Below are 27,847 nucleotides of genomic sequence, written 5' to 3' on the forward strand. Positions count from 1 at the left end.
CGAAGATCAGGAGCGTGGGACTGAAGTGCAACCAAAAGCAGAGGAGGAGGTTTTTCAGAAAATCAAAAAGGGAGTGCAAACGCCCACACCCAATATATACATTCCAACATGGAATTATGAAGGGCAAATTATGTCCAACTAATTAGACTAAGTGTTTTGATGAAGTAACAGAGAGAGTTGATGAAGACGTGGAATATCAACAGTAGTTTCAAGTTTCAATTGGGCAACTGGTGTGTCAATCACACAATGATGCCGGAAACGTAATTCTAACAAACGCATCGTGTAGTCATTAAGCGGATTGGAAGAAAGGTTAGAGAGTCAGCAGATTGGAAGATTAGTAGGAGATCTACAATAGACGGAACGTGTTGGGAGTCAGTAGTGTGTTGTTATTTTTCGTAATATTCGTTACAAAATGCCATCTTTGCGAGAACGCTTTGAGAATTTCCTGAACGAAAAGAATTTCATCACCAACATATTGGGGAAGATTGAGGAGAAGACTGGAGTGCGTAAATACAATCTAGCTACAGGTAGGATGTACAGGCTCGCTAGCAGCCATTGCGTTGTATTGTTGAATGTCAAGATGCGCTGGCTTGTATCGCAATTTAGCTTTTTTTAAAAAAAAACTTGGATGCTGGTAATCCAGAAATAAAAATAAATTTGCTGGAAAAACTCTGACGAGAAATCCGGTTTAACGTTTCGGGTCCAGTGACCCCCTTGCGTCACCTATCTGTTGCATGTTGTTAAAGGTTGTAGTTGCTTTTTGGGAAAGTTAGACATTGGATACAACTCAGTGAAACTGACAGAGTGGAAACTGCAGAGGTCACTTAAATACGTGTTTTCCCCGATAGGTGTTTGCCAAGCAGTTTTGTTTGCAAAACTGAGCTGTAATGACTTAAATTGCATTGTTAGCGCGTGGTCTTGGAGCCGAATGGCATGTGATTTGTGTCAAAGGACAACTACAAATTGAAAGACTTAAAGGTTATTCTATGCGTATACTGACTGAATTGCTTTTTAAAAAACCTGCTAACAAATTGGTTGGAAACTTTTTAGTTTAGTAAGTGGAAACCACAATTGAAATAACTTTCGCTTAATTGTGGTACATATAGGAAATTTCAGAACTTGGTTATCTGAAAGATTGTTATTTTGAAGTAGTAGGGCATGTATTATGCAGACTAGAATGCTGGGGGATATGTGATGTACTGGGAATGTTACTGGACTATTAATCCATATTCAGGCTAATCCTCTGGTGCAACACAAGTTCAATTCAAATTCAATTAGTAAAAGCTGGAATTGAAAACTAGTCTCAATGCTGACATCGATTGTTGACTGTTCTTTTTCTTTTAAAAAAAAGTAGCTTCATTCATTGACCACACTTGTGTATGTGTAACTCATGTGACAGGAAAGTGGTTGATTTTGAAACAACCCAAAATGCCATTCAGTTCAAAGGCACTTGGGGATGGGCAACAGACTTTGACTTTTGCCAGTAAAGCACATGTAAAACAATAAATTAAAACACTAATGACACTTCCTTTTTTGAAAAGGTAAAGCAACAATGCCAGAATACAGAATTCAATGTATCTGGGAAAGATTGCATGCAAGGGGCTGCTTTTTCCTCTAGAAAGGAGAAAGCTGAGAGGTGACCTAGTAAAAGTTTTGATGCAAGGAATCATCATAAATTTATTTTAGAATTTTTTTATAGACAGTGTTCAGGAATTGGAATGTAATAGTGCAGGAAATTTGAGGTAAACAATAACTGATGCATTTGAAAAAGAAACTAGATGGCCATACATGCAAAAGAGGTTATGCTATTAGAACTAAGCTGAAGGAGGCAGATATGTACAAGCACTGTGAACCAGATGGGTCAATGACCTGTTCCTTTTCTGTACTGCATTATTATGCATAATGTAATGTTTTGAGGCCACATTTAGTTCTGATCCAACATCCAAGTTTCCCTGCTATATGCAAAAGATTTTAAAGACAAGATGTTTCCTAAGTATGTTGTTGCTTCCAATATTTTGTTCAAATCCCATGCCTTTCTAGATCTATCTGCACCTTCAAGAAGTTCCTTTTAAAACTTATTTCCTGATTATATTGTTTTGTCAGTCTGAAAACTTTCAATTTTGAGTTCTGAAGTATGAGCTTCATATCTCTGATACCAAAAGATATTTGTTGAAAGTAAGAATCCTCTTTTATACTTGCAATACACAAAGTGTATTCGCATGTTTTAAACATCCACAAATGTGCAGATTTTGTTTGACACACGTTTTCAGTGTGTACAGGAACTTATTAATTTGTTTATTTGCACATGGTGGAAATATCTTTGCATTTCCAAATATGTTTGGACTTAGGCAGGAAAAAGCAGGCAAGGGAATGCATGAAGAATGTAACAACCAGAGGAATTGCTGAGGACCAGAGGACTTTGATATGCGTGTTCACCAGTCCCTTCAGGTTGCAGTGCAAGTACATAAAGTGGTTAAGAAGGCATATGGATATTTGGCCCTAACTGTATTTAAAAAGTTGGGTAGATCACAGCTACAGTGTGCATTTCTGGAATCCACATTATAGGTGGAATATGATATCATTAGGGAAGGTGTAGAAGAGATTTACCAGAATATTGAACAAAAAAGATGAAAGAACTGTGAATGCTTGTAAACAGGAACAGAGTGCTGGAAAAGCTCAAGCCTGGCAGCACCTGTGGAGAGCAGTCAGTCAACATTTCAGGTCCGGCGACCGTTCAGATCAGATTTTCCACATGAAAGAAAATCTCACCTTGGTGACTAAAGCATTAATGTGGTAAATCCTTTCCACATCTGACACAACTTTTTATACAATTAACTCTGGAAAGAACCACAATCCATTACTGGATCCTCCCAGTTTGGATAATGGCTCAGCTACTTGCTGTCATTGAACTGAACAGCTGAAAAAAAACACAATTATTGAAGATGCTGGAAATCTGAAACAGGAACTGTGCTGGCAAAATACAACACCAGGCCTGGTAGCAGAGAAGAGTTAGTGTTTTAAGTCCAGTGACCATTCATCAAAACAAATGAACAGAATAGCAACTGTGCTGAAAACATTCCTGGGGTTGAGCATTTTAACTGTTATCACATGTACATACCATGTAACTAAGAAGAGCAAAATGTAATGCAAGTTCATAAATTGTAACTTGTATTGTCAGTCGACCTCGATACTAAATTCCTCTCTTTTAACTTAATTTTTGTAAGAGTTACCAATAAAAGTATTGTAGTGTGCTTGTTGTATTGCTGAAGGTGTTACCAAACCAACTACTTCAGTTTAAAACTTGCATTATAACTAACCTTGTGCTGTTTGATTTCTAGTGCCCAAAGGCAATTGCATTTTGCAAATAACAAGGAAAAGAAATTCAAATAAGCAATATTTCCATAATGTTTCTAAGGTGTAGCTCCATTGCAACTCTGTTAATTCTGTATAACTTCATTTTATCCATTTTATAGCAAAATTTAATGCTTCACAAGGAACAATTATCTTTTGTTTGCCCATCTGGATAAATTGTCTGTGATTATATCACTGAGGTCAATTGAAAACAGCCTTTAGCCAGTTCAGAAGCAGCCAGGACAGTTTAAACTTTGATCTCAGTGTCCGCAAGATATTGATCCTGCATATATTAAAGCAGCTCTTCATATGGCCATTTTGGTGCCAGCAATTTCTTGCATTTTATATCAATATTTAATCCATAATTAGGTTTCCATATCTTGAGATGTGTTCCAGGATAGGAGAAGGAATTTTGGAGGTAAGTTTGCAGATGACACCAAAATTGGAGGTACAGTGAAGAAGGTTACCTCAGCACTACATGATCTTAATCAAATGGGTCAAGGAGTGGCAGGTGGAGTTCAATTTAGATACAGCATTTTGGAAAGGCCAATCGGGGCAGGACTTGTACACTTAATGGCCTGGGGAGTGCCATTGAACAGAGACCTTAGAGTGCCTTGAAAGTGGAGTCACAGGCTAGTGAAGAAGGTGTTTGGTATGCTTGCCTTTTATTAGTAAGTGCATTGAGTATAGTTGGGAGGTTATGTTGTAGTTATATAGGATATTGGTTAGACCACTATTGGAACACTGTGCAAGGCTGGTCTCACTGCTCTAAAAAAAATTCTGCAACTCTTGAGAGTTTAGAAAAGATTTAAAAGGATGTTGCCAAGGTTGGAGCTGTAAGGAGAGGCTGAATACAGTGGGGCTACTTTCCCTGGAGCCTCAGGCTGAGAGGTGACCTTTTATAGAAATTCCTAAAATAATGAAGGGCATGGAAAGGGTGAATAATCAAGGTCTTTTTCTAGGAGTAGGGGAGTCCAGAACTGGAGGGCATCTATAGGGTAAGAGGGAAAAGATGTGAAGAGGCAACTTTTTCGTGCAGAGGATGGAGCATGTATGAAATGAGCTGCCCGAGGAAGTGGTGGAGGCTGGTACAATTACAGCATTTTACAAGGCATCTGGATGGGTATATGATTAGGAAGGGTTGAGGGGGATATGGTCGAAGTGTTGGCAAGTGGGACTAGATCATTTTAGGATATCTGGTCAGCATAGATGAGGGGCCTGTTTCCGTGCTGTACAACTCTGATTCTGATTCTATTTATTTCACTTGCTCAATATGTAGCTCAAGTTACAAAAATAAAATTCTGATCTGGGATCATGAAGGAAATCCTGTAACTTAAATTCTAGGATAAAACGTCTGTGTGCTTTTGCCACGCTTGTGCCTTTTGGCAATATGCTGTGAAGTATTGTCACCCAGAACAAAGGAAGTGAAAGAGTGATGTCTACTCGTTAATGCCCATCCTGTTCAGGTTGGTGAGTGCCTTGGCTGCCATCACTTTCAGCAGTGGGTCTTGCATTTAGCGTGGGAGAGGAGGTATAAGGTGCTACTGTGAAAAATCAATTTTGACACATTAGTCCATTGTCAGAGCTATATATCAGAGCCCAATAGACAGGACCTGGGTTGGGGGTTGGGGGCTGGGGGCTGCTGTGCTCCAGTTAAAGGATGGAGTTGGTGGCTTGGACCAGGAATAGCTCTGGGAACCATGATTTCCTTTCCTGCCCCTGCGAGTTGCAACATGATTGTAGCACTTTTTTTTTTGAATCAAAAGTTTCCAGGTCCAACCCTCACTCCAGTATTTGAGCTAACAGGCCAGTGCAGTACGGAGGAATTCTGTGTAGTCCAAAAGTGTACTTTATTTTGTGTGAGACAAGAGTGTGATCTGCTGCCTTGGTTGATGTGACAAATCCATGTCATTTATTTTATGAAGAACAGGGGAATAGTCCGTGCTACAAACCACTTTCAAAGATCTAACAGCTCCCTGGGTTGGAGAATTCTAGTCATTCAAAACTCTCTAGGAGAAGGAATTTATTTGCATCTGTTTTAAATAAGTAACCTCTTATTCTATAACCTTAACTGTTCCCCTAAAAATTCTTTATCCATTATAGTGACCTGCTATTTCATGCATTTTCTGTTTGTATAAATCTATTGTCAGGTTAATCAAGAAAAACCTGTCAGTTTGGCTTTCACCAAAGCTTCAAGGATGCAGATATTTTGCTTGCTTGGTTAACACTTTTTTTTTGCTAGGTGATCATTCAAGTAAACATTCTGTATTCCAATTTGAGCAGATTAAAAGTTAATTTGTTTCTGGAAAGTTATTCAGCTATTAAAATTTAACTGTTAAACTTTGATACAGTCTTGATGCCTGAAGGGCCTTTTCTGTACTATATTGCTGTAGGGCCTAAATATGGTGAGACTGATAGTAGCATTTATCTTTGTATTGGATTAATGTGTTGGCTAGCTATGATCTGATTTACCTTTTTAGAATCTTGTACCTGTACGTAGGTACTTGTACCTGAGATGGCTCCTTTTGTGGTGACATTATAAACTTTTCACAATACTCTTGTACTTTTGTCAGTAATGAGAACTGTGTGCTCTTCCAACATCTCGTCACAACCATATACATTCATTATTGTACACATGACAATAAAAATCAAATCCTAATAGATTCTGATGGTTGATTATGTTATGAACCTGTTATGCCACACATCTAAACCAGGTGATACTTGAACCCTGGACCTTCAGGCCCAGAAATAGGGGCAGTCAATGTGCCACAAGAACACTCTCTATTTTAAATGCAGTCAAATCCAAAAAGAAAACAAGTTGACAAGCTCTGGGAAAATTAGTGGCATCATTTCTTATCCTTCACTTTGTAACAATATTTGGCCCCTCAAATTTGCTCCACCATTCAACAAGATCATGGCTGATCTGCCCAAAGCTTCTACTCTTTTGTGCCAGCTTATCATAGCCTTCAACCTCAATGTTCCAAAGATCTTTCTATATCCTCCTTAAATAACTTCAATGATCTAACCTCCATAACTGAGTTTTTTTTTTCTGGAAGAAGAAAGTCTCTTATCCCAGTTTAAATGAGTGCCCTCTTATTTTCAAAATATGTCCCTTATTTTTGAGATTTCCTACCAAGTGAACATCCAGCCTGTCAGAAAAGTTGTGAATTAGTCAGCAGGTCACTGTGTAATGGCACTTACTCTCTGGATAAAGAATGTTTAGGGGAACAGTTAGGGTTATAGAATAAGTGAGAATCATATACATTTCAATAAGTGTCCAGCCATTCTTGACAAGTCAGCTTCTTTCTTGAATCTCTTTTTTTTAACTGCCTCCCATGCCAGTATACTTTTTACTTTAAAACATGGGGACAAAAACTGCCCACAGTACTCCAGCGCAGACTTACTAACACATTATACAGTTCTCGCACAACTTCCCTATTTTCAAACTCAAACTCCTGACAATGTGGTCAGAGAGGATCTTCAAATTTGTGTTCTAATGAAATCACTGTCTGAAAAACATTTTTATTTAAAAATACTCCTAGATATAGTAGTTGCATATTATGAATAGTAAAATTTACAATGAATGTATATGGTTGTGACCAGATGTTGGAAGAGTACACAGTTCTCATTACTGACAGTGTATGAATACTATAATAGCCTAAATAAGTGAAATAAATTGGGACTAGCTGGATTATTAGAATATTTGTGAAGCTAACAAACCTGCCTTTCAAGAAAACAGTACTTTTTGTTTTATTTTTGAAACCTTTTCAGCAGATCTTTCTATAAAGATACATTTTGTTCTTTGATTTAGCACTGGGTGAGAATGTAACCTGTTGACCTCTTAAAACTATTACTGGGCTATTGCTGTGCACAAGGCAAGCTTAATTAAAAGCTTCCAGTAGTAGCGATCACACTTTGTTACTTTTCTTCCAGGTTCAATAACCTTCCTTGGTCTCTATCTTGTGTTTGGCTATGGAGCATCCCTATTGTGCAACTTGATTGGTTTTGCATACCCAGCTTACTTTTCGTAAGTATGACGTTCAAGTTCTGTAAAAATGCATCAGTGTTCCATTGGTCATCGTTTTGACTTCATCTAAATCAACAGCTTTCCTTCCATTTTCCCTATTAATTTCCAACTCCACTTTCTGTATTTGTCCTTAAATGTTGCTGCTTTTAAAAGCATTGCTTATTATGTTCGTAAGCTACAAAAGCACTGATTATTACCTCAAGTAAAGAAAAGCATGTTATCAAACACTCTGCATTTCAAATGGAAGAAGTGGCTCTGGTCCACTATGCAAAACATGGTCCTTTTGCTCAAATAAAATTTTGTGAAGTTACAAAACTTCAGTAAAGATGATAAAAGCCTGATCCTGTCTAAAATGCTCTGCACCAAAATGGGAGGTGTCAAATCTTATTTCCTAAAGCTGAGTTGAAGGATCTTTTTATTGCTGTCCACTCTCAAGTTTACACATCAATGCATTAAATATCACTTATGTGAACCAAACTTATGGTCAGATATTGGATCATTTCAAAATGTAATCCTGATGCCTAATTTATAACTAATTGATTTCTCAATGATATCTTAAAAGAAAATACATGCTTTGAAACTATTTTATGTTTAGGTTTCTGTGGATGACAAAAAGTGCCTTCAAAATTCACAAATTGCACCATGTTCCTTTCTTTAACTCAAATGGTTTTATCTTTGTATGTTATTTTTCCTGTCCTTTTTGTCTCTGGACATTGCAGTGACTAGCTGTGGGCATCTGCTCCAGACTGTTCAGTGAGCCAAATTCATCTTTCCTAGCATTTTATTCTCCATTTGCTTTGGGGTATGTAATTATTTCACTCTGCCTTATGTCTACATTCATTGCTCACCACATAAGGAAGCATGGCCCATGATGCACTGATGTTTTTAATTTATACTCAGCTAGGGTTCTTGAAAGAAAATTGGCATCAACTGAATTGCTCAGCAATATGTAAACTCTAAATTCACCATTCTAGCCCACAAACACTTCATGAAACTTACTGAGATTTTAAAAATCATTTTTGGTTTATATCTGTGGTGCTATTGTTTTATATGATCTCACATGAGCATTTCAACCCTCTTGTCTAGCAGCCCTGCAGGCTTAAACACTGCTTGCATTGTTCATTTGTTCATGTTTATCTAGAGCAACCTTGATGCTGTTTCTAAAGTGGCAACGAGGAGGTCAGAATTGACAAACTTCATCAGTAATTGAAGTCTCTGATTTTTTTTTAATCAAAATACTATTGCCAGCTTCCTTGTTTTTAAAATACTTACATTGGTACTTTGAATTTTCAATAAAAGCATGAAAATTACAGACAGTGTATCACTGACAAATGAAATTTTAAATTCTCTTGTATAATTGGTCTGTTTTTTTTTTCTAATCCAATTTATAGTTGCAGGGTTGTTTTTTGTGTAACTGATGTACCTTCTCTCCAAGGGTGGTTTTCAAAGATTTGATGATTTTGTTCAACTCAACCATTTGACAAGCTGCAATTAAAAAAAGTCCTTTAACATTGGGCAAATACTGCCCATTAGTCAAATTGGAAAAAGGACTACAAATCTTTTTTGAATCTGCCATTAATGGAATATCCAGTTTTGTGGCGAGTTTCTCATCTACCTAGGATTAACATCTTATTATCTTTTATAATGAAAAAGCTTTATGATGAAGTATCTCAATTTATGCTTATTGATGGGTGGTATTGAAAACTTTTACTTGGGCTGAACTGTAAAGTAGTATTCAATTCTTCTGCTTCAGTAGAGGGGGGAGAAGAAGCTTGTCTAATGCTTCTTAAAACAAAATTCTTTTAAATGTGACAACCACCTGCCTATACCTCAGCCTCTGCGCAAAGCTTGCACTGTTGTGGTTCTGTTCGCCAAGCTGGGAATTTGTGTTGCAGACGTTTCATCCCCTGTCTAGGCGGCATCCTCAGTGCTTGGGAGCCTCCTGTGAAGCGCTTCTGTGTTCTTTCCTCCGGCATTTGTAGTGGTTTCAATCTGCCGCTTCCGGTTGTCAGTTCCAGCTGTCCGCTGCAGTGGCTGGTATATTGGGTCCAGGTCGAAGTGCTTATTGATTGAATCTGTGGATGAGTACCATGCCTCTAGGAATTCCCTGGCTGTTCTCTGTTTGGCTTGTCCTATAATACTAGTGTTGTCCCAGTTGAACTCCTGTTGCTTGTCATCTCTGTGTGTCACAGAGATGACAAGCCACAGAAGTTCGACTGGGACAACACTAGTATTATAGGACAAGCCAAACAGAGAACAGCCAGGGAATTCCTAGAGGCATGGTACTCATCCACAGATTCAATCAATAAGCACTTCGACCTGGACCCAATATACCAGCCACTGCAGCGGACAGCTGGAACTGACAACCGGAAGCGGCAGATTGAAACCACTAGAAATGCCGGAGGAAAGAACACAGAAGCGCTTCACAGGAGGCTCCCAAGCACTGAGGATGCCGCCTAGACAGGGGACGAAACGTTTGCAACACAAATTCCCAGCTCGGTGAACAGAACCACAACAACGAGTACCCAAGCTACAAATCTTCTCCCAAACTTTGAATGCTTGCATTCTTTGAGATCAATGATGCAGCCTTTCAATACTACAAATTGGGGTTGTGAGACTTCTTTTACTTATGATTTTTAAGGAGACAATTGCTTGTATAGTAATGGATAAAGGTGGGAGAAATTTAAGAAAAGTTGGATATAACATATATACTAGAGTAAAAGCCGATCTCCTGTAAAAGTTGACCCCCTGTTTTTGACCAGGATATCTGGAATTTTCCAGATACCTCATCTAAAAGTCAATGCTCGTTCTTCACAGATAACAGATGAACATTTGAGTGACGGTATTATTGTATTTTTAAAAAAAAGGTTTTATGAGGAAATTATTTTCATGCTATTATGTATACTCCTATTCAATTCGCACCAATATGGCACAAGTTTAAAATGCATCAAGCCAGAGTCAGGTGACCACTTAGTGCTTCAGCAGAACTAAAATTGCACAAAAACTGCCTGCTGAACTAGAAGATATTACATTTCCACCAGTTTGTAATCAAAGACTACAAGTTATCATTTTTTTTGTTTCTATTATCCTCCTCCAGTAATTACTGTAATTCGTTTTGTTTTATTCATTTTAGAGATCAGTTGGGCTTCTGCTAATGAAATGGTATTTTGGACTGTAGCATGAAATTCAGCCCCTCAAAAGTAGTGTCCTTGTAATAGTCGACCCATAAATTTTTAAAAACAAAACAATTTGCCTTTTACAGGTGTGTGTGTGTGTGTGTGTATATATGGTAAATTTAAATTTCTAAATTGAGGTCAACTAGACCTTAAGTGTTTGTAAAACTCAATTTTTGTTTTCTTATTTTAGTTCATATTCTCCTCTCCTCTACATTAACTAGAAATACTAAATTTCCAAGCTCTCTTTAAAACCTGCATTTCTATATAAATCATTTTTTTTTCTCTGGTGACAGATACTATGGTAATTGATATGACACTTAATGGTAAAACTATGACACTTGCATTTCAAGAGTACAGAACTGCATGTGAACTTTTAAATGGCTTGGTATTGTATTGATTTGAATCTTTCTTCAAAGGCAGTTTTTAAGTTTTTTTTTCTTTTTTTTCTTCCAGGATCAAAGCTATTGAGAGTACAGATAAAGAAGACGACACAAAATGGTTGACCTACTGGGTAGTTTATGGGTTATTTAGCCTTGCTGAATTTTTCTCAGACATCTTCCTTTATTGGTTCCCTTTTTATTATGTTGGAAAGGTAAATAACACATCAGATGACCCCTTATTTTTAAAGTGTAAAGTTTTAAAGTGTATTAACTGTTTTCACCCCAGGTTTATTGTGTAATAGCAATCTAAGCTTTTTGGCACTAATTCCAAATATCCACATTTTATGGAAATCACTGTTTTGCATCTGTAAAGAATGCTTGAACTTGGGCTGTTTCCAGTTATTTTGTGGACTATACTGTCTGGTGGCTAATATTTTGGGGATTTGTTTTTATTTTTGTTTCATGCAGTGTGTTTTTCTGTTGTGGTGCATGGCACCAGTCGCATGGAATGGTTCTCAAATGATCTATAATCGAATTATCCGTCCTCTATTCCTCAAACATCATGCCACTGTGGATAGTGTTGTCAATAATCTCAGTGGGAAAGCTCTGGATGCAGCAGAAAACCTGACGAGAGAGGGTGAGTAGAATATAACTGGAGAATGGAGCCCTAGTGTAATGATGCTCTACTGTGTTCCAGGGCAGATAAAGTGGAGAGTTGGTCAAAGGAAAAAGAGTAGAACTGAAGTTGTCCCAATTTTAAGTAAGGACTTTTTTACTAAATCAGCTTTGCTATGATTGTGGTGAATTCTTAATGCTTTACATGGCTTTCATTCACAGATATCAATAAAGTTTGATAAATTCACAAATTGCCAGTGCCTCCTGGAATATTTTCAGTTTATGTGAAACGCCTAAATTGTTCGTATCTCAGAATTATGCAGTCATTCTCCATTTAGATTAAACTTTTTTAAATGCATCCTGCCAAAGTGAACAACTTCTTCATTTTAATACACAATACTCCATTTGTCAAACACTTCATTTTCTTTTTCCCTTAACCAATGTAGATTCCTCTGCATCCTTGTCATATTCTCTATTTCCAGCTTACCTTTGTGTCACCTCTAAATTTAACCACCAAGCTTTTGGTCCCCCTCATCTCAGTAATTTTTTGTCAAATGTGAAAAACATGTCAGTGCTTCACAATAAATATGCAGTACACCTTTTAAGGGATATGAATATTATGTCGTTACATAACCTATAGTGAGATGAATGGTATGAAGATCTGTCTCTACTTGACTAAGTCCTTTTGCAGCATGATCTGTTGAGGGAAGTGTGCTACAGTATATTGAAATTGCTGAACTTGAGCAGAGACATGAGTTCCCATGAGTGCAATGTGTGAATGTTGAGAGCTGAAGTAAATTTCATTTGAATTCTTCAGTGCTATGTAATCTGTTTCTGGTTCATACCACCTTGAAGGTGAAGTTACAGCTAGACAGACAGGGTAGTGAAGAAGGTATTTGGTACAATTACCTTTTATTGACCAGTGCACTGAGTACAGGAGTTGGGATGTCATGTTGCAGCTGTACAGGGCATTTGTTAGACCCTTTTTGGAATACTGTGTTCATTTCTGGTCTCCCTGCTATAGAAAAGATGTTAAAATTTGAAAGGGTGCAGAAAAGATTTACAAGGATATTGCTGGGGTTTGGAGAGTTTGAGCTATAAAGCGAGGCTGAATAGTCTCGCATTATTTTCCCTTTTGTAGGCTGAGATGACCTCTTAAGGTTTGTAAAATCATGAACAGCATGGATAAGGTGAATAGCCAAGGTCTCTTTGCCAAGTTAGGGGAGTCCAAAACCAGAGGGCATAGGTTTCAGATGAGGGGAAATATTTAAAATGGACCTAAAGGCGCAACCTTCTCACACAGAGGGTGGTGTGTGTATGTAATGAGCTGCCAGAGGAAGCGGTGGAGGCTGGTACAACTAACAGCATTGAAAAGGCAGGTGGGTATATGAATAGGAAAGATTTAGAGGAATAATGGCCAAATGCTGGCAAGTGGGACTGGACTATTTTAGGATATGGAGTTGGACTAAAGGGTCTGTTTCTGTGTTGGAGAACTCTGACTCTGACTCTGTTAGAGTTAATATTTATCTTGCCTCATCGCTGCAAATCATCAGAACCCTGCTGGCTACATTCTGCCAATCTGAAAAAGATGCACATATACATACTCTGTTTTGTCAGCTGGCTAATCTTTTCTCTTATGTTATCCTTGCAACATTGGCTCCTACTTTGCACAATAACATTTCACTTGCAACTTTGCCAAATGTCTGAAAATACAGGTAAGTACGCAAGTGGGCATGTTAATTTGTGTGCCAATATATTAGTTACACGTGATTAATCAAGGGAACTTGCAAATGATGGTGTTCCCATCTATCTGCTTCCCTTGTTCTTCTAGGTGATGGAGATTACATGTTTGGAAGGTGCTGCCAAAGGAGCATAGGTGACTTGCTACAACATCTTTTGTATAAGAAGCAGTACTATATTTGGTGATGCATTTCGCCATTGAGTCAATGGTAGAGGGAGTGAACTTTTTGAAAGTAGTGGATGGGGTGCTGCTCAAGACCACTTTGTCCTGGATGGTGTTATGCTTCTTGAGTGTTGCTGAGTTTCATTCATCTTGACCAGTGGAGAATATCCATCACACTCCTGATTTGTAGATGGTGGAAAGACTTTGGAGAGGTTGGGATGTTAGTTATTTTTTGTAGATATCTCTACCTCTGAACTGCTGTTGGTGCACCACATTTATATAGCTGGTCTGGTTTAGTTTCTGGTTGTTAGTAATCTCAAGGATGTTAGTGGGGGATTCGGGGACAGTAATTCCATTTGAATGTCAATGGGGAATGGTTGGATTATTGGTTTGAAATGGTCTCTGTATGTATGATGTGAATGTCATTTGCAATTTATCAGTCCAAGCCTGGACCTTCTCCAGGTCTTGCTCGTATGTGGACACAGACTGCTGCAGTATCTGAGTCATGAATGATGCTGAACTTTGTGCAATCATTAGTGAATCTTCTCACTTCTGGTTGTGTGACTGAGGAAAGCTTATTGATGAATCGGCAGAGGTTGGTTGGCCGATAACACTACCATATTCAGAGATGTCCTGGGATTGATATGTATGACCTTCAATAACTCCACGATCTCTGCTAGGTCCAACTCCAACCAGTGGACATTCTTCCTCTTATTTGTATGGATCCCAGTTTTGCTCAGACACTTGTCAAATGCTGCCTTGATGGCTCTGACCCTAATTGCTCAGTTGAAATACTGTTCAACCAGCACTACCCTGTACTATAATTGACTCAAAATCTGATTCTATTTTGCTATATTACACAAATATCCTATTTGATTCTGTTCCTAACCCATTACTCCTTTTTAAAAAGCAATAAAAAGTCATTGAGACCATTTAATGCTCCCAACCATGTCTGTCTAGGCCAAGATTGGCTAATTCAGTTCAAATGGATTGCTAGTCTGTAAGAAGTGCTATATTTGGTGATGTATTTTGCCATTGAGTCATTATTGTCGTGTTGATAGCATGCATTTGAGTTGAAGTTTGATGCTGAAACAAATTTTCCTTAAAATAAGGAAGTCTATTTTATATCTGAATGTGATGCTAGTTTATATTTTTGTAGTATCTCTGGTTTGTGATGAATTGCATAAAAGATGATCTTTAATAATTTGTTTATTTCTAGCTTTTAAAGGATTAATGCTTTTTAAAACCATTTAGGAAGAAAATTAGTGATCTGGCATCAAATTGAGTCTGTGGTATGGTTCAAAATCTTTTTTAAATGCTGTGATCACTCAAAACTGGCTTTGCATGTCATAAGTATTTTAAAATGGCTCAAATATTGCAAAACTAGATGATGACGTCAAATATTCTTCTCCCTCCATCCCCACTACTATTTTAATATAATATTGACAATCAAAATGTTAATAGTACATTGTAAGTTAACCATTTGGCTTGGTCCATAAACTTGTGGGTTTTGAATGCATTATAGTAATTGCACAACTTCTGACTAGACTAAACACATTTAAGTGATAACTGGGCGGGGGGGCGGTGTGTGCAGAATAAAGAATTGATCAGTTTACTTTTAAATAAACTAGTTTCACATACCTTTTTGGATGTGCTGGCTTGGTGGTCTAGACCACTCCATAAATGTAATAAGGAGACAGCCTAGAAAATAACTTTTTTTAAAAAAAATTATACTTATTATTAAAAGCAATTGTCAGGTGTGTGTTCCAGACGAAATTTGATTGGTCTGCCACTAAGCTTTAAGCAAAACCTGCTTTGATCTTACTACACAGTTAAACTGGCATAACTTTATTGAAATAAGTAAGCTACTATGATTTAACCACTCATCAACTATGCCAATATAGGCAGCATCCCATAAACCCATCATAAGGCAGTTTTTAGCAAAATAAGTTTATTCTCACATGCTGTCTTCTTTCTCAAACAGCTAGAGCTCTCTCTATGCTGCTGGTTTCAGGCTGAAATCCTCTTACTAACTGAAATAAAACCTAGAAGTCTTTCTGGGTCTGAGGCTTGACCCCATCTGTTCATGCTGCTTTTGTCTTTTTAAGAAAATAGCACCCAGCGAGAATTCCAGAGATGTTAACCAACTGCCTGTCTGAAGGAGAAATTTCAGTACCACTGTAGCAACACCTCTGCAAGAGGACAGAACACTTCTCTCTTTAAAGACAACACTGTCACACCACCTATATTTTTTTAAAAAATAAAGAACCATCAACATATAAAGATCACTTCACTTTCCGAGCCTTTAGTCTCATGATATTCGTACTCTCTCTATATACATTGTTTACATGTTTAGAGTTAATACATTTCAATAATACAGGAAGAAAGTGAGGACTGCACATGCTGGAGATCAGAGTTGAGCATGTAGTGCTGGAAAAGCACAGCCGGTCAGGCAACAGGAGAATTGACATTTCGGGCATATTCCTTTCATCAGGAATGAGGCTTGGGGAGGGGGATGGGGATGGGGCAAGGTAGCTGGGGATGCAATAGGTAGATGAAGGTGAGGGCGAAGGTGATAGGTCTGAGAGGATAGATGGAAAAGACACACTTCCTGATGAAGGGCTTATGCCCAAAACTTCGATTCTCCTGCTCCTCGGAAGCTGCCTGGCCTGCTGTGCTTTTCCAGCACTACACTCTGTTGACACATTCAATAAAACACATTTAGTCCATTCCAGTCATTTCTTCCGTCACCAAACACAACATCCTTCATTCGTCAAACTTGTGACAATGCATCAGCAATTACTTTTCTCTTGACCTGTCATGTGTGTAATTTTTAAATGTAACCACTAACCATGAACTGCATCTAATTGGTCTAGTATTTTTATCCACAAATTTCAACCTCTAACTTTTTTTTGTTAAGTTATGATCAGTGTATACCATTGTCTCCGATACATTACTGGCAACATGAATGTTGAACTGTTACAACACCAAGCTCCGGGTCTTTCTCTGGAATATTTCTTTTTATCAACTTTCCGGAAATTATTCCAGCCCCACTGCAACAGAAACCGGTCAGAACATATCTCTAAGGCACAGTACTATCATATATGTAACAGGCTGAAAGTTTCTGACAGTTGGTGGGCAGTTTGCTTCCAGTTCCATGTAAAAGCTACACTGAAACAACTTCTAAAAGTTATTGAAAACTTGTCTGTGCGCATAGATGCACTTCTCATTTTCAATGACGCAACTAATTGATTCCATGTGGTTGGAGGGTCCCAAGGTGAAAGATGAGGTGTTCTTCCTCCAGGCATCAGATGGTAAGGGTTTGGCAATGGAGAAGGCCCAAGACCTGCATGTCCTTGGCAGATGGGAATTAGTGTTGAGCTAGGCAATGATGGGGTTGTTTTGATGAGTGCATCCTGGAGATGTTCTCTGAAGTATTCTGCAAGGCCCCTCCAACCACATGGGATCAATGTGGATTTCACAGATTTCCTCATTCCCTATTCCTGTCTCTTCCCAACCACCACCGCCTTTCATCCTAGATCCGACCTGTCCTACTGTCAATCTTCCATCCCACCTATCCAGTCCACCCTCCTCTCCAACCTATCTCCTTCACCACCCCCCTCCCCCCACCAATCTTCCTCTAAATATGGCATTTCCAGCTGATTTCTGTTGTCAGCTTGACTGCGTTTATTTGCACAGGATTAATACATTTCAGTTCAGTTGCTTCCCTTCAACTGTTGAAGCTGTAACCGTGCTAAATTTATGCTTTCAGCTGTAGTGAAAATTAGCTTTTTAAAACAGATTTTTCCAAACATTTAACAGATCATACTGTCACTGTGATGTTTATTGTTTTTTTTTCTAATAAACACAGTTGTACTGAATGGGCTTGGGGTTGGGGGAGGGGGGGGGGGGGGGGGGGGAAGGAGAGGAGGATGCTGGGGTGTGCCTGAGGTTGTTTGAAAGGCAAACTTCAAAAAAAAAGTTTCCCTGATGGAGACTACTTCACAGTACTAAAAACATCATAAAAAGCTGTCCTGACCCCATGTTTATTGCAGAGTTGGCCAGGTAAGGAGTATCTAGTGTGGGCCCGTGACTGGGACGAGCCAGCACCCTTAAAGTATTCCCAGTTGAAATGGGATTGGGAATCTATATTCACCTGCCATTTTGAAAAAGTTCCTGAGTCATCCAAGCTTGGCAAGAATCCAAACCAAGATATAGTTTTCAGAAATTTACTTCAGCTAAAATCAATAACTCAACATGGGCAGTGTTAAATTGTATTTATCCAATGTTTGAATGTTTATTTGCTGTGCTAAATATGATCTGAAATTTAATTCAGGCAGCTTTTTATAATTTTGTATCTTTTTTTTTTATTTTTTTTTTCGCTTTAGTCTTACAGACATTATGTAGCAGCAAGAAGTTCGTAAGGACAGATGCAGGACCTAAACCATTACCTAATGTGTCTGTATGTAACAAAACAGGCCGGGCTTCTGTTAGACCAGACAGTGATACTTTTTTGGATTATCATGACTTCTTTTTCTAATTGGATCACATGGATTATATCTGCTCCAGCATTATTGAGAAATATGGTGTATGTTTGAGGTTTTTTTTCTCTTCTGCAACAGCCACGTTTTGAAGATGGTCTGACAGAACATGACTCTTCCCACTTTAAGTGTTAAGGATCAAATTAGCATCCTGAAAGTCACAATTGTAATTTAGAGAATAAGATCAACTGCTTTCCTCATTTTGGGTCACAGCACTGTTACTTAGCATATAAATTCAAATCATTAGAAAAATTGATTCTTAAACACTGCAACAAAGATGAATTCCATTTGAATATCCTAAAGTTAATCACAAAAACACATGACGACTGGTCTCCTACTCTTCCCTTGGTTTTCCATTAAATGTCATGATAATCCAAATTCCCTTTTAGCTGACAACCTGCTGTCCTTGTTTTTTTTGTAATTTTGTTAGTTTCCATCAGCTCTTGTCCCTGTATTTTATAGCTTACATTTTATGATCACTTTTAAATGCTATTTTCAGCTATATCGCAATTTATAAATCTTTGTAATATGTTGCTCATCTAGAAGTAATGCATTTTTCTTATTATGATTGATAGTAATAACTTAGTGTATTAATTTAGTCTTCACTAAGAGCCTTGCTTCTATCGCTGTCCTTTTACCATTTTTAACTGTGAGCGTGCCAATCATCCACAGAGTATGAAAAAGATACAAGTGGGGCAGCAGAGTTGGCTTTTAGAAAGAACAACTCTCCTATAAGATGATTTCTCTGTCTGTCAGATGACTGTATTTTTGTTAAAAAAAACTAAAAACTGTTGGTGCTTGCCAAAAGAATTAGGCTTCCAATCACTGCATCCAGTTTTTGTTCCTGTGGCTTTTTTTAAAAAATAAAAACTGCTTCATTATATAACCTAAGGTTTCTAGTGTTCTGAAGTCAGCACTAGCATTCTGAATGCAGCACAAGTAGGAAAATGTGCAAATCTACCTATGCCAATTAGCAATGGTGTTTTGCAATGTACAGATAAATGGAATGCCACCACATCTTTTATTTTTAAAGGAACCTAATATCACCTGAGGCAATTACCTTCTGATGAAAGTTAGGTGAGAAATGTTCTTGATGATTGACGCAAACGATTCTGCGACTTGGTAATAAATTTTATAAATACTTATTTGGCAGCCAATTTTCACATTCATTCCAACTTTCTTTTCAAAATAATAGGAAAGAAAATTGGTAAGTCTTTTTTTTTCAAATAAAAGGCATTGTTGCTTCACTTGGTGACCAAATGTTTGGAGCTGTCCTGCATTGGGATTGATGTCCTAGATAGTTCTCTACTGGGACACTGTTTATTCTGTAATATTAAGCTTCCTTTTTCCAGGCTAATGTTTACACTTCCTGACCCCTGTGATCCACTCCACACCGTCATCACCATCACAAACCCTCTTTTCTGTAACGTATTGCTGAACATGTGATTAGCCAACTGCTGCTTTTTGATGAATTTCACCTGCATAAATTTATTTGTAAGTGAAGATAAATTGCAGTGAGGTACTAAAAGTAGAATGTTAAACTTTAGAAATGAAGTTGCATAAATATTTAAGTGGATTCTGATCAGGTTTCTGCACATTGCATTAAATGTGATGTTGATGTTTGTTTGGATCAAAGCCTACCAGGACTTTTGGAACCACAAGATTTAGACAAATAATGTAGTTATGATTTGGATGTTTAAACTAGATTGTTTTTGATCTGAAGATGCCTTAATTAGTTAAAGATAATCACTTAACATCTCAGTGGACAAAGTCTAAAGTATTCACCATAAAATACCCATTGTTCAAATGGTACTTAATTAAAAACTTCAGGGCAGCCAACGATACTTATTTTGCAGCAAATATGGTGACCTGCTTTGAAACCAATTCTTTCGTGAATGATGTTGCCCTTTAACACAAGATGCATTATGTTTTGTAACTTTGTTGATAAGTTAATGTTTAATTGAATTGCTTTTTGTTTGTAAAAAATGAGCTCCAACCTATGCTGCTGATTGAGGCTTATACAGCCAATTCATTCATAAATGACCAGGTTTCAAACTTCATTTGTCTTTACCTTTTTAACCTTTGTCCTCTAAGTACCCTACTTAAGCTTCATTCTCCAATTTTCTGCAGAATTGATCTGAGAGGAGAGGCTTTATCCATGTTGCTAACAACAAATTTGTGTAGTTTTATGGTCGTAAGTGTTTATGTATATGTTTCTGGTCATTTTTTTTTTAAAAGTTGCTTTATCCTACATTTTCAGACATTTATTTTTGCGTTTGCCTTGACACTCACCCTTTTTGGTGTAACTTTAAATATGACACATACTCATACTCATTATAGAGTTTAATGTCTGTGGTAGGCAGGATCCACAACAAATGAGAATTAGAGCAGCATGGAATTGAATTTTAGATTTTACTATAATCTTTAAAAATTAAAAGAATAGTAACTGGTAGTAATTATTAACCACAACCCCCTATATAAAAGTCAAATTTCACATGGATGAACAGAAAATCTAGGAAAAAGAAAAGCAAATAATTTTGAGCAGCAGCATTCCAGTTTTTGTATCACTAACATCTTATTTTGCAATATGTTTTCCATCGTTTTTATGAAGAAAAACAGCTGAAATAGTATGGGTCATTGATCAGTAAGCTTTAGTAGAGCTAGTACAATACTTGATCAGCTTCTTGGTAGAAATGGGATGTATATGTATCCTGTTCTGTAACCTTTTTTTTTATTTTTCCTTTTTTTTTTGTTTGCTGCTCAATGCCTTTAGAGTGAGCTGTCAGTAGATTGATAACAGCATACCCTTGTGGGTAAGTTGAACCTGGTGTATATAGGGTAATCCAATATTCTATCTGAGCCGAGCACTTAATTTGACTGTTTTTTCAAAAAGAAGCATCAAATCCCATCCCTCTCCGTCCCCATTCTTCCCTGACCACCACCTCCCCTGCAATCTGTGTTCAAATGTGTTATTGTTACATTTCACTTGCTAGAATATACAAATGCACTCACTTTAGGCTAATGCTAATCCAGTCATCCAAACAAAACTTTTTTTTGAATTATGCTTATTGTGGTAAATATTGACATGCAGGTCATTAATCTGACACCGTCTTTAATTTTACTTTAAGTCTATTTTCATTTTTGATTGAAGCTCCATAGCCTGGTATTTCATGTGTGTTAGATCCACACATTGTGAGTGCAAACAAATCAAGACTGAAAAGTTTGGAGTTTTGGGTGTGATTGACTGACTTACAAGTGCCAATACAGCGCACAATTTCTTTTTTAACATCCATACATCTGTCAAATCACGACTCAGCTCTCCAATGTGAGTTTCAGCCAATTACACGTGTTCAAGGAGATCTCTGAACATTTTGCAACCAGATTTCAGCCAAGACTTTTAAACTATAATTCTCATGGTCTTAGTTTTGAACAGAGACCTATTCATATTTTTGTTTTGGTTTCCTTCAGTATTCTTTTATTAATTGTGTATAATTTATTGCACTTGAAAATTAAAAAGCTTTTGAATATGTGTTACTCTCAAGTGATTTTAAGAAATGGACTGGGTTTTAATTTTCTGAGGCTTTACTTGTTTTGTAATGTTTTAAGCTGGTCTTTTTTTGATTTATATTCTAAGGCAAGTAATAATCCATTGCTTATGATCAAGGAGGAACCTTGAGGTTGGTCTTTTGCCTCTTGGAAATTTTGTTAGAAGTTTTATTGCTGGATGTGGACAACTTCTGTGATGTGTTCTCTGCCTGGCATTAGTTTTGTTTTCTTCAGAGTGTAGCTTTTCTTTGTTTCATAAATTCTTTTGGCTATTTTTAATAGCCTCCCTTTTTTCAGCTTGAAACAAAACTTAAACTGAAGTTTAAGCACCAGATTAATATTTCTAATGTGATATCAAGATTGGAAAGCAGGAAAAATATTTTGTCTGGTGATCAGTAATCAGAAAAAGCATTTTATTTTAGCATTCAAAAAATTCAGTACCCTTTGTTCTTCCCTAACTTTCACAGGTATAATGGTCCCTTTTTTTTTATACTAATTGATCTTCTTTATTTTAGCAATGAAAATGCATCTTGAAAAAGACAAGAATAACTGATGACTACAGAGTGAACAGGCTGTCTGCAAGATCAAGATACTGATCAACAGAAGAGTTGTTGAAATTGATTGAAAAGCAACAATTTACTTAAGTCACTGGTTAATCAGCATCTGATAAAAGATTGGACATTCGTTTTCCATGTGGTATCCTCCATTGAAATCAGAAATGGTTTTTTTCCCTCTTTCTCAGATGCTGATCCTCTTTCTCTTTGTCATATTTTCCATTTCTAATTTTGGATCCAGCCAGTTTTCTAGGTTATGTAAGTGATGTGCAGCAAGACCTTTATTGAACTGTCTGGGGAAAAAAAAAATCAGTTTTGTAACAACTGTGTGTTCTGGTCATTCCCATTTAGATTGCATATGATCCTGTACTTTCATTCCAATCTTTACAGTTTTTATTGGGTGGAGAGGATACAGAACATTTATAGCGTAGTACAGGCCCACCAGCCCTTGATGTTGCACTGACCTGTGAAACCAGTCTGAAGCCCATCTAACCTACACTATTCCATTTTCATCCATGTCTATCCAATGGCCATTTAAATGCTCTTAAAGTTGGCGAGTCTACTACTGTTGCAGGCAGGGTGTTCCACATCCCTACTACTGAGTAAAGAACCTACTTCTAACAACTGTCATCATAGAATCTCTACAGTGTGGAAACAGACCCTTCGGCCCAACAAGTCCACACTGACCTTCCGCAGAGTAACCCACCTCCACTCATTCCCCTATCCTAATCCATCTACCCTACACATCCCTGAACACTATGGACAATTTACCTAACCTGCACATCTTTTTGTTCTCCAGTTTCCTCCCACAATCCAGAGGAAAAACACCCTGACATGGGGAGAACGTGCAAACTCCACACAGTTGCCTGATGTTGGAATTGAACCTGGGTCCCTGGCACTGAGGCAGCAGTGCTAACCACTGAGCCACCATGCTGTCCCATATCTAGCATCACTCAAATTAAAGCTATGTTGCCTCTTGCTAGCCATCACCATCCAAGGGGAAAAAGGCTCTCACTATCCACCCTCTCTGATCATCTTGTATGTCTCTAAAGTCACCTCTCAACTGTCTTCTCTAATGAAAACAGCCTCCAGTCCCTTTATAAGGAAAGACTAAGACCATACCTCTATACCAGCCACCATCCTGGTAAATTTCCTCTGCACCCTTTCCAATGCTTCCGCATCCTTCCTTTTAATGTGGCAACCAGAACTGTACGCAAAACCTCAGGTGCAGCTGTAACATGATCTTGTGGCTCTGAAACTCAATCCCTCTATCAATAAAAGCTAACAAAGTTTGGGAGAAGATTTGTAGCTTGGGTGCTCGTTGTTGTGGTTCTGTTCAGCGAGCTGGGAATTTGTGTTGCAGATGTTTCATCCCCTGTCTAGGTGACATCCTCACTGCTTGGGAGCCTCCTGTGAAGCGCTTCAGTGATCTTTCCTCCGGCATTTGTAGTAATTTGTATCTGCCGCTTCCGGTTGTCAGTTCCAGCTGTCTGCTGCAGTGGCTGGTATATTAGGTCCAGGTTGACGTGCTTATTGATTGCATCTGTGGATGAGTGCCATGCCTCTAGGAATTCCCTGGCTGTTCCTAGGGAGGATCTGTCGGCTCCTCCACACTACCAAGAATCTTACCATTAGCCCAGTACTCCCTTTGTGTTACTCCTTCCAAAATGAATCACCTCACAATTTTCCACTTTAAACTCCATTTGCCATCTCTCAGCCCAGGTCGGAAGCTTATCTGTGCCCCTCTGTAACCCGGAACATCCTTCCGCACTATCCACAACCTTTTGTCATTGTAAATTTACCAACCCATCCTTCTACGCCTTCACCCAAGTCTTTTATAAAAATGACAAACAGCAGTGGACTCAAAACACATCCTTGTGGTACACCATTAGTCACTGAAATCCAGGATGAGCATTTCCCATCAACCTCCACCCTCTGTCTTCTTTCAGCTAGCCAATTTCTCATCCAAACTGCGAAATCACCCTCAATCCCATGCCTCTGTGTTTTGTGCAATAGCCTACCATGGGGAGCCTTATCAAACACTTTACTGAAATCCAAATACACCTTATCATCCTCTTTACCCTTGTCCATAAATAAATAAATATATATACGTACATACAGAAAACAGCAAGCAGGTTAGAGGGAAACTACAGATTGAATATTGAAGCAGCTTGGTTTTCAAAAGTTAATGCTCACGATTCAGAATATGTAATCGTTGGGTTAAAATTCAACATGATTACAAAAATTCTCCGTAGAATTAGCTGGCAAAATAGAATGTTTGTCCAATTATATATTTGATTAGTTTGACCAGAGACAAGTAATTAAAGATTGAAAAGCTCATTTCTTGTTCCTTGAATGGTGACTAGATTTGCAACAAGATCCTTCTAACATATTTGAAAAGGCGAGGTAATTGGACAATAGGCACTCTACACTGGAATCTTATAGAGTCAGAGAGGTGTCTGCTGCATAGAAACAGACCCTTCGGTCCAACTCGTCCAGGCTGACCAGATATCTCAACCCAATCTAATCCCACCTGCCAGCACCCAGCCCATATCCCTCGAAACCCCACCTATTCATATACCAATCCACATGCCTTTTAAATATTGCAATTGTACCAGCCTCCACCACTTCCTCTGGCAGCTCATTGCAGACACCTACCACTCTCTGCGTGGAAAAAGTTGCCCCTTAGGTCTCTTTTATATCTTTCCCCTCTCTCACCCTAAACCTATGTCCTCTAGTGCTGGACTCCCCCACCCCATACCCCTCATGATTTTGTAAACCTCTATAAGGTCACCCCTCAGCCTCTGATGCTCCAGGGAAAACAACCTAGCCTATTCAGCCTCTCCCTCTAGCTCAAATCCTCCAACCCTGGCAAAATCCTTGTAAATCTTTTCTGAACCCTTTCAAGTTTCACAACATCTTTCGAATAGGAAGGAGACCAGAATTGCACGCAATATTCCAACAGTGGCCTAATTCTTTAGAAGGCACATTTAGAATCCCTACTTTGTGGAAACGGGCCCTTCAGCCCAACAAGTCCACGCCAACTGTCCAAAGGATAACCCACCCAGATCTATTCTCCTACATTTACCCCTGACTAATGCACCTATTCTACACATCCCTGAACACCCTGGGCAATTTACCTAACCTATACATCTTTGGATTGTGGGAGGAAACCAGAGCACCTGGAGGACATCCACGCAGACATGCGGAGAATGTGCAAACTCCACAGTCGCCCAAGGCTGGAATTGAACCCAGGTCCCGGGTGCTGTGAAGTAGCAGTGCTAACCACTGTGCTACCCCTTCTATTTTCCCCCGTTGAAGAGCAGCATTTTGTAGTTCCAACATTGCAATTTTCTCCTCCTACTCATTTTTTTTACTCTGAAGCTTGGCTGAAACAAACCGGGTGAGACTATATTACAAAAATCAGTGCTTTCCAAGCTTGAGAAGTTCTAATGAAATATTAAACCTTATTATTTTCCCAGACTGACCATGAGCTAAATGCCTCAAATGTCTCGTTAGTATTTAAATTATTGCTAGAAAAGCGCTAGTTTGTCGGATTTTAAACAAATGCAGAACAGGCATTTATCAGAACAGGACAAGATGTCTCACTTTTCATCTCCAAGTGCTAGTTGAATAGCAACATTTGATGTAACAATGTTTCTTGCCAACAGGACAGTACAGGCCAAACAGTACTCAACAGGGAACAGCCAGCGGATTAAATGAACTCCAAGTTCCCAAAGGTTTGAGTTTGTGGGCAATGTTACCACCAGGTGGAGTACAGCATGTGCAAATTGGAGTGTTGTTTTCATTCAACAAAGGATCCTGGTTATGAAATTAATATAAATAGCAATGGGGCAGTAAATAGTATCGAAGTATATCCGTTAAGTTCAGACAAGATTGCTAAATGTAATTGTGTACAAGTATGCACTAAACTGAATATTTTTAAAATTACCCTTTGAAAATCTATGTTTGAAATCTGTAGTCAGCAAACAGTAAAGAGTTATGAGGAACAATTTGATTTTAAAGAATTCTAAGTAAAGTTTTGCAAAAAGTTTAAATTTATTGCTATGTATTGGCTCAAATTGAAAAAGTATCAGAATCTGCTTTTGACTTAAATGAGCAATTACTCATTTTTAAAATTGTATTTTCTGACTGGAAATTTCAGGTAATTGTATTTAAAATGGACTTTTCAGAAAATTCAGGTGTTCTATCTTACTTAGCAAATTTTATACACTGGATAGTTGTTGTTTTTGTATGATGTGCTCCAGTTATGTCTCCTAGACATATCTTGTTTCTTCTGGCCTTGAGGCATGTGTGATTTTATTGGTGTTTTTTCTTCTTCACATTGACAACTGGAATTGCACTGAGTCAGCTTTCCATCTCTGGTTTAAGACTTCCAACAAAATTTTATCTCGTTATTATTAAAACTTGCATTCTCGTCTTGAGTTATGACTTTGTTTGTATGTATTGTGCTGTTTAGAAGGAATGCAGATTGGATATTCAGTTATTCAAATTGCCTTGGTAGGGGGAAAAAATAACGATTTAATTCTTTAAATACAATGACTTAGTTGGACTTGAATGAGCCTGAACACCAATTATACATCATGGCTGTTTTCTGGTATGGATGGAATAATTGTGTAGAGATAATGTTGAATAAAAGCAACAAACAGTCCCAGTTGTCCATGGATTGATGTGAACAGTGTTGAGAAAACTAAGATTGAGTAAATCTTTCCAGAGTTTTTTTTCTTAAACTACAAGGATTCAATATGAGTCATTAATTTGAATTTTCTTTAGGAAACTTTGTACATCCCCACTAAAGTTTTTTTTTGTATTTTTTTTTGAGTTTGTTCTCAGCAATTTCATGTTCCAATGATTTGAGAAGTGTGTGCCAGGTGAGCATTCTGTTTGAAGGTGAAAGTTCAGACCTTTTGGGATGGAACCCACTGCAGTATGCCATCAGGTTGCAAATGTAGTTTCTGTAATTTTCATGTTTAAAAGTTGGGTATTTCTAAGGTCTTAATAAATATGATTAACTTCAGAAGGAGTGGAGAAGCAACTATGATAAACATTGGAGAAGTTGGAAATGTCACAATTTAACATTTTAGGGAGCATTTCTTTTTGAGTATTAATCTTGAGTCAATAGAAAGAAAGGTTGATCTCTGCTAGCAAAAAAAAAGAAATAAACTAAACATCAGGTTTTTAAAAGTGCAATTCACTGAGGAGTTTTCAACCTCAAATTAGCAATTGTGGATTTCAAACAGCTAAACAGACAGACATCCTCACTTTAGAGGACAGTTTATAATTTGTTCCTCCCCAAAGGATGATGCTTTATTGATTGCAGGGTCAGTAGGTTTTAATAAATTGTTTACTGTGATTACACAATGTGTTGCAGAACAATGAATGTGGTAGATGCACTACTTTTTACTTAAGCTCAATAAAAATATTGAACTAATTTTTATGTAGTTTTTTTTGAATGAAGATTGATCTTAGATTTATTAATTAAATAATGTTTTTGATCATTTGAACTTTTAGTCTGAAAATAGTTTGGAGGAGAAATGGAAAATGAAATAGAAAAGCCTGTATACTTCAGCACTTTTAACTGCATACTTTGATTTAACTTGACCATTGTTTCATTTGTGATGCTGAGCTCCAATCTTGTGTTGCCAATGCCCTAGTCTTCATGCAACATGCCCCTACATAAAACCTACAACAAAATCTCAGTTCTGACAACACAAATCCTTCTGTGATGTCATC

At 37.8% G+C, this 27,847-nt stretch overlaps 1 protein-coding gene across 3 annotated transcripts; it reads left to right on the forward strand.

The window, feature by feature from the left end:
* The first annotated feature begins 289 nt into the window (after window positions 1-289).
* LOC140494716 (receptor expression-enhancing protein 6-like) lies at window positions 290-27,545 on the forward strand. 3 transcript variants are annotated; one of them, XM_072594235.1, is made up of 7 exons: window positions 290-527; window positions 7,285-7,378; window positions 11,008-11,146; window positions 11,403-11,571; window positions 17,841-17,914; window positions 20,767-20,806; window positions 22,055-27,545. In XM_072594235.1, exons 1-6 carry the CDS (start codon window positions 413-415, stop codon window positions 20,785-20,787), a joined length of 612 nt encoding a protein of 203 aa, XP_072450336.1. In that variant the 5' UTR covers window positions 290-412; the 3' UTR covers window positions 20,788-20,806; window positions 22,055-27,545. The 3 variants fall into 3 exon arrangements, with proteins under 3 accessions (XP_072450336.1, XP_072450337.1, XP_072450338.1); XM_072594236.1 differs by lacking the exon at window positions 20,767-20,806; XM_072594237.1 differs by lacking the exons at window positions 17,841-17,914; window positions 20,767-20,806 and having other exon boundaries at window positions 291-527.
* Window positions 27,546-27,847: the final 302 nt, after the last annotated feature.

The sequence above is a fragment of the Chiloscyllium punctatum genome, chromosome 24 (genome assembly GCF_047496795.1).
Source record: "Chiloscyllium punctatum isolate Juve2018m chromosome 24, sChiPun1.3, whole genome shotgun sequence".
Taxonomy (NCBI): domain Eukaryota; kingdom Metazoa; phylum Chordata; class Chondrichthyes; order Orectolobiformes; family Hemiscylliidae; genus Chiloscyllium; species Chiloscyllium punctatum.

Excerpts from the sequence above, each read along its gene's own strand:
- LOC140494716 (XM_072594235.1), top strand. The coding sequence starts at position 413 with ATGCCATCTTTGCGAGAACGCTTTGAGAATTTCCTGAACGAAAAGAAT. Across the intron at positions 11,147-11,402 it reads CTTTTTATTATGTTGGAAAG|TGTGTTTTTCTGTTGTGGTG; the intron begins GTAAATAACACA and ends TGTTTCATGCAG. Across the intron at positions 17,915-20,766 it reads AACCATTACCTAATGTGTCT|AGTGAGCTGTCAGTAGATTG; the intron begins GTATGTAACAAA and ends CAATGCCTTTAG.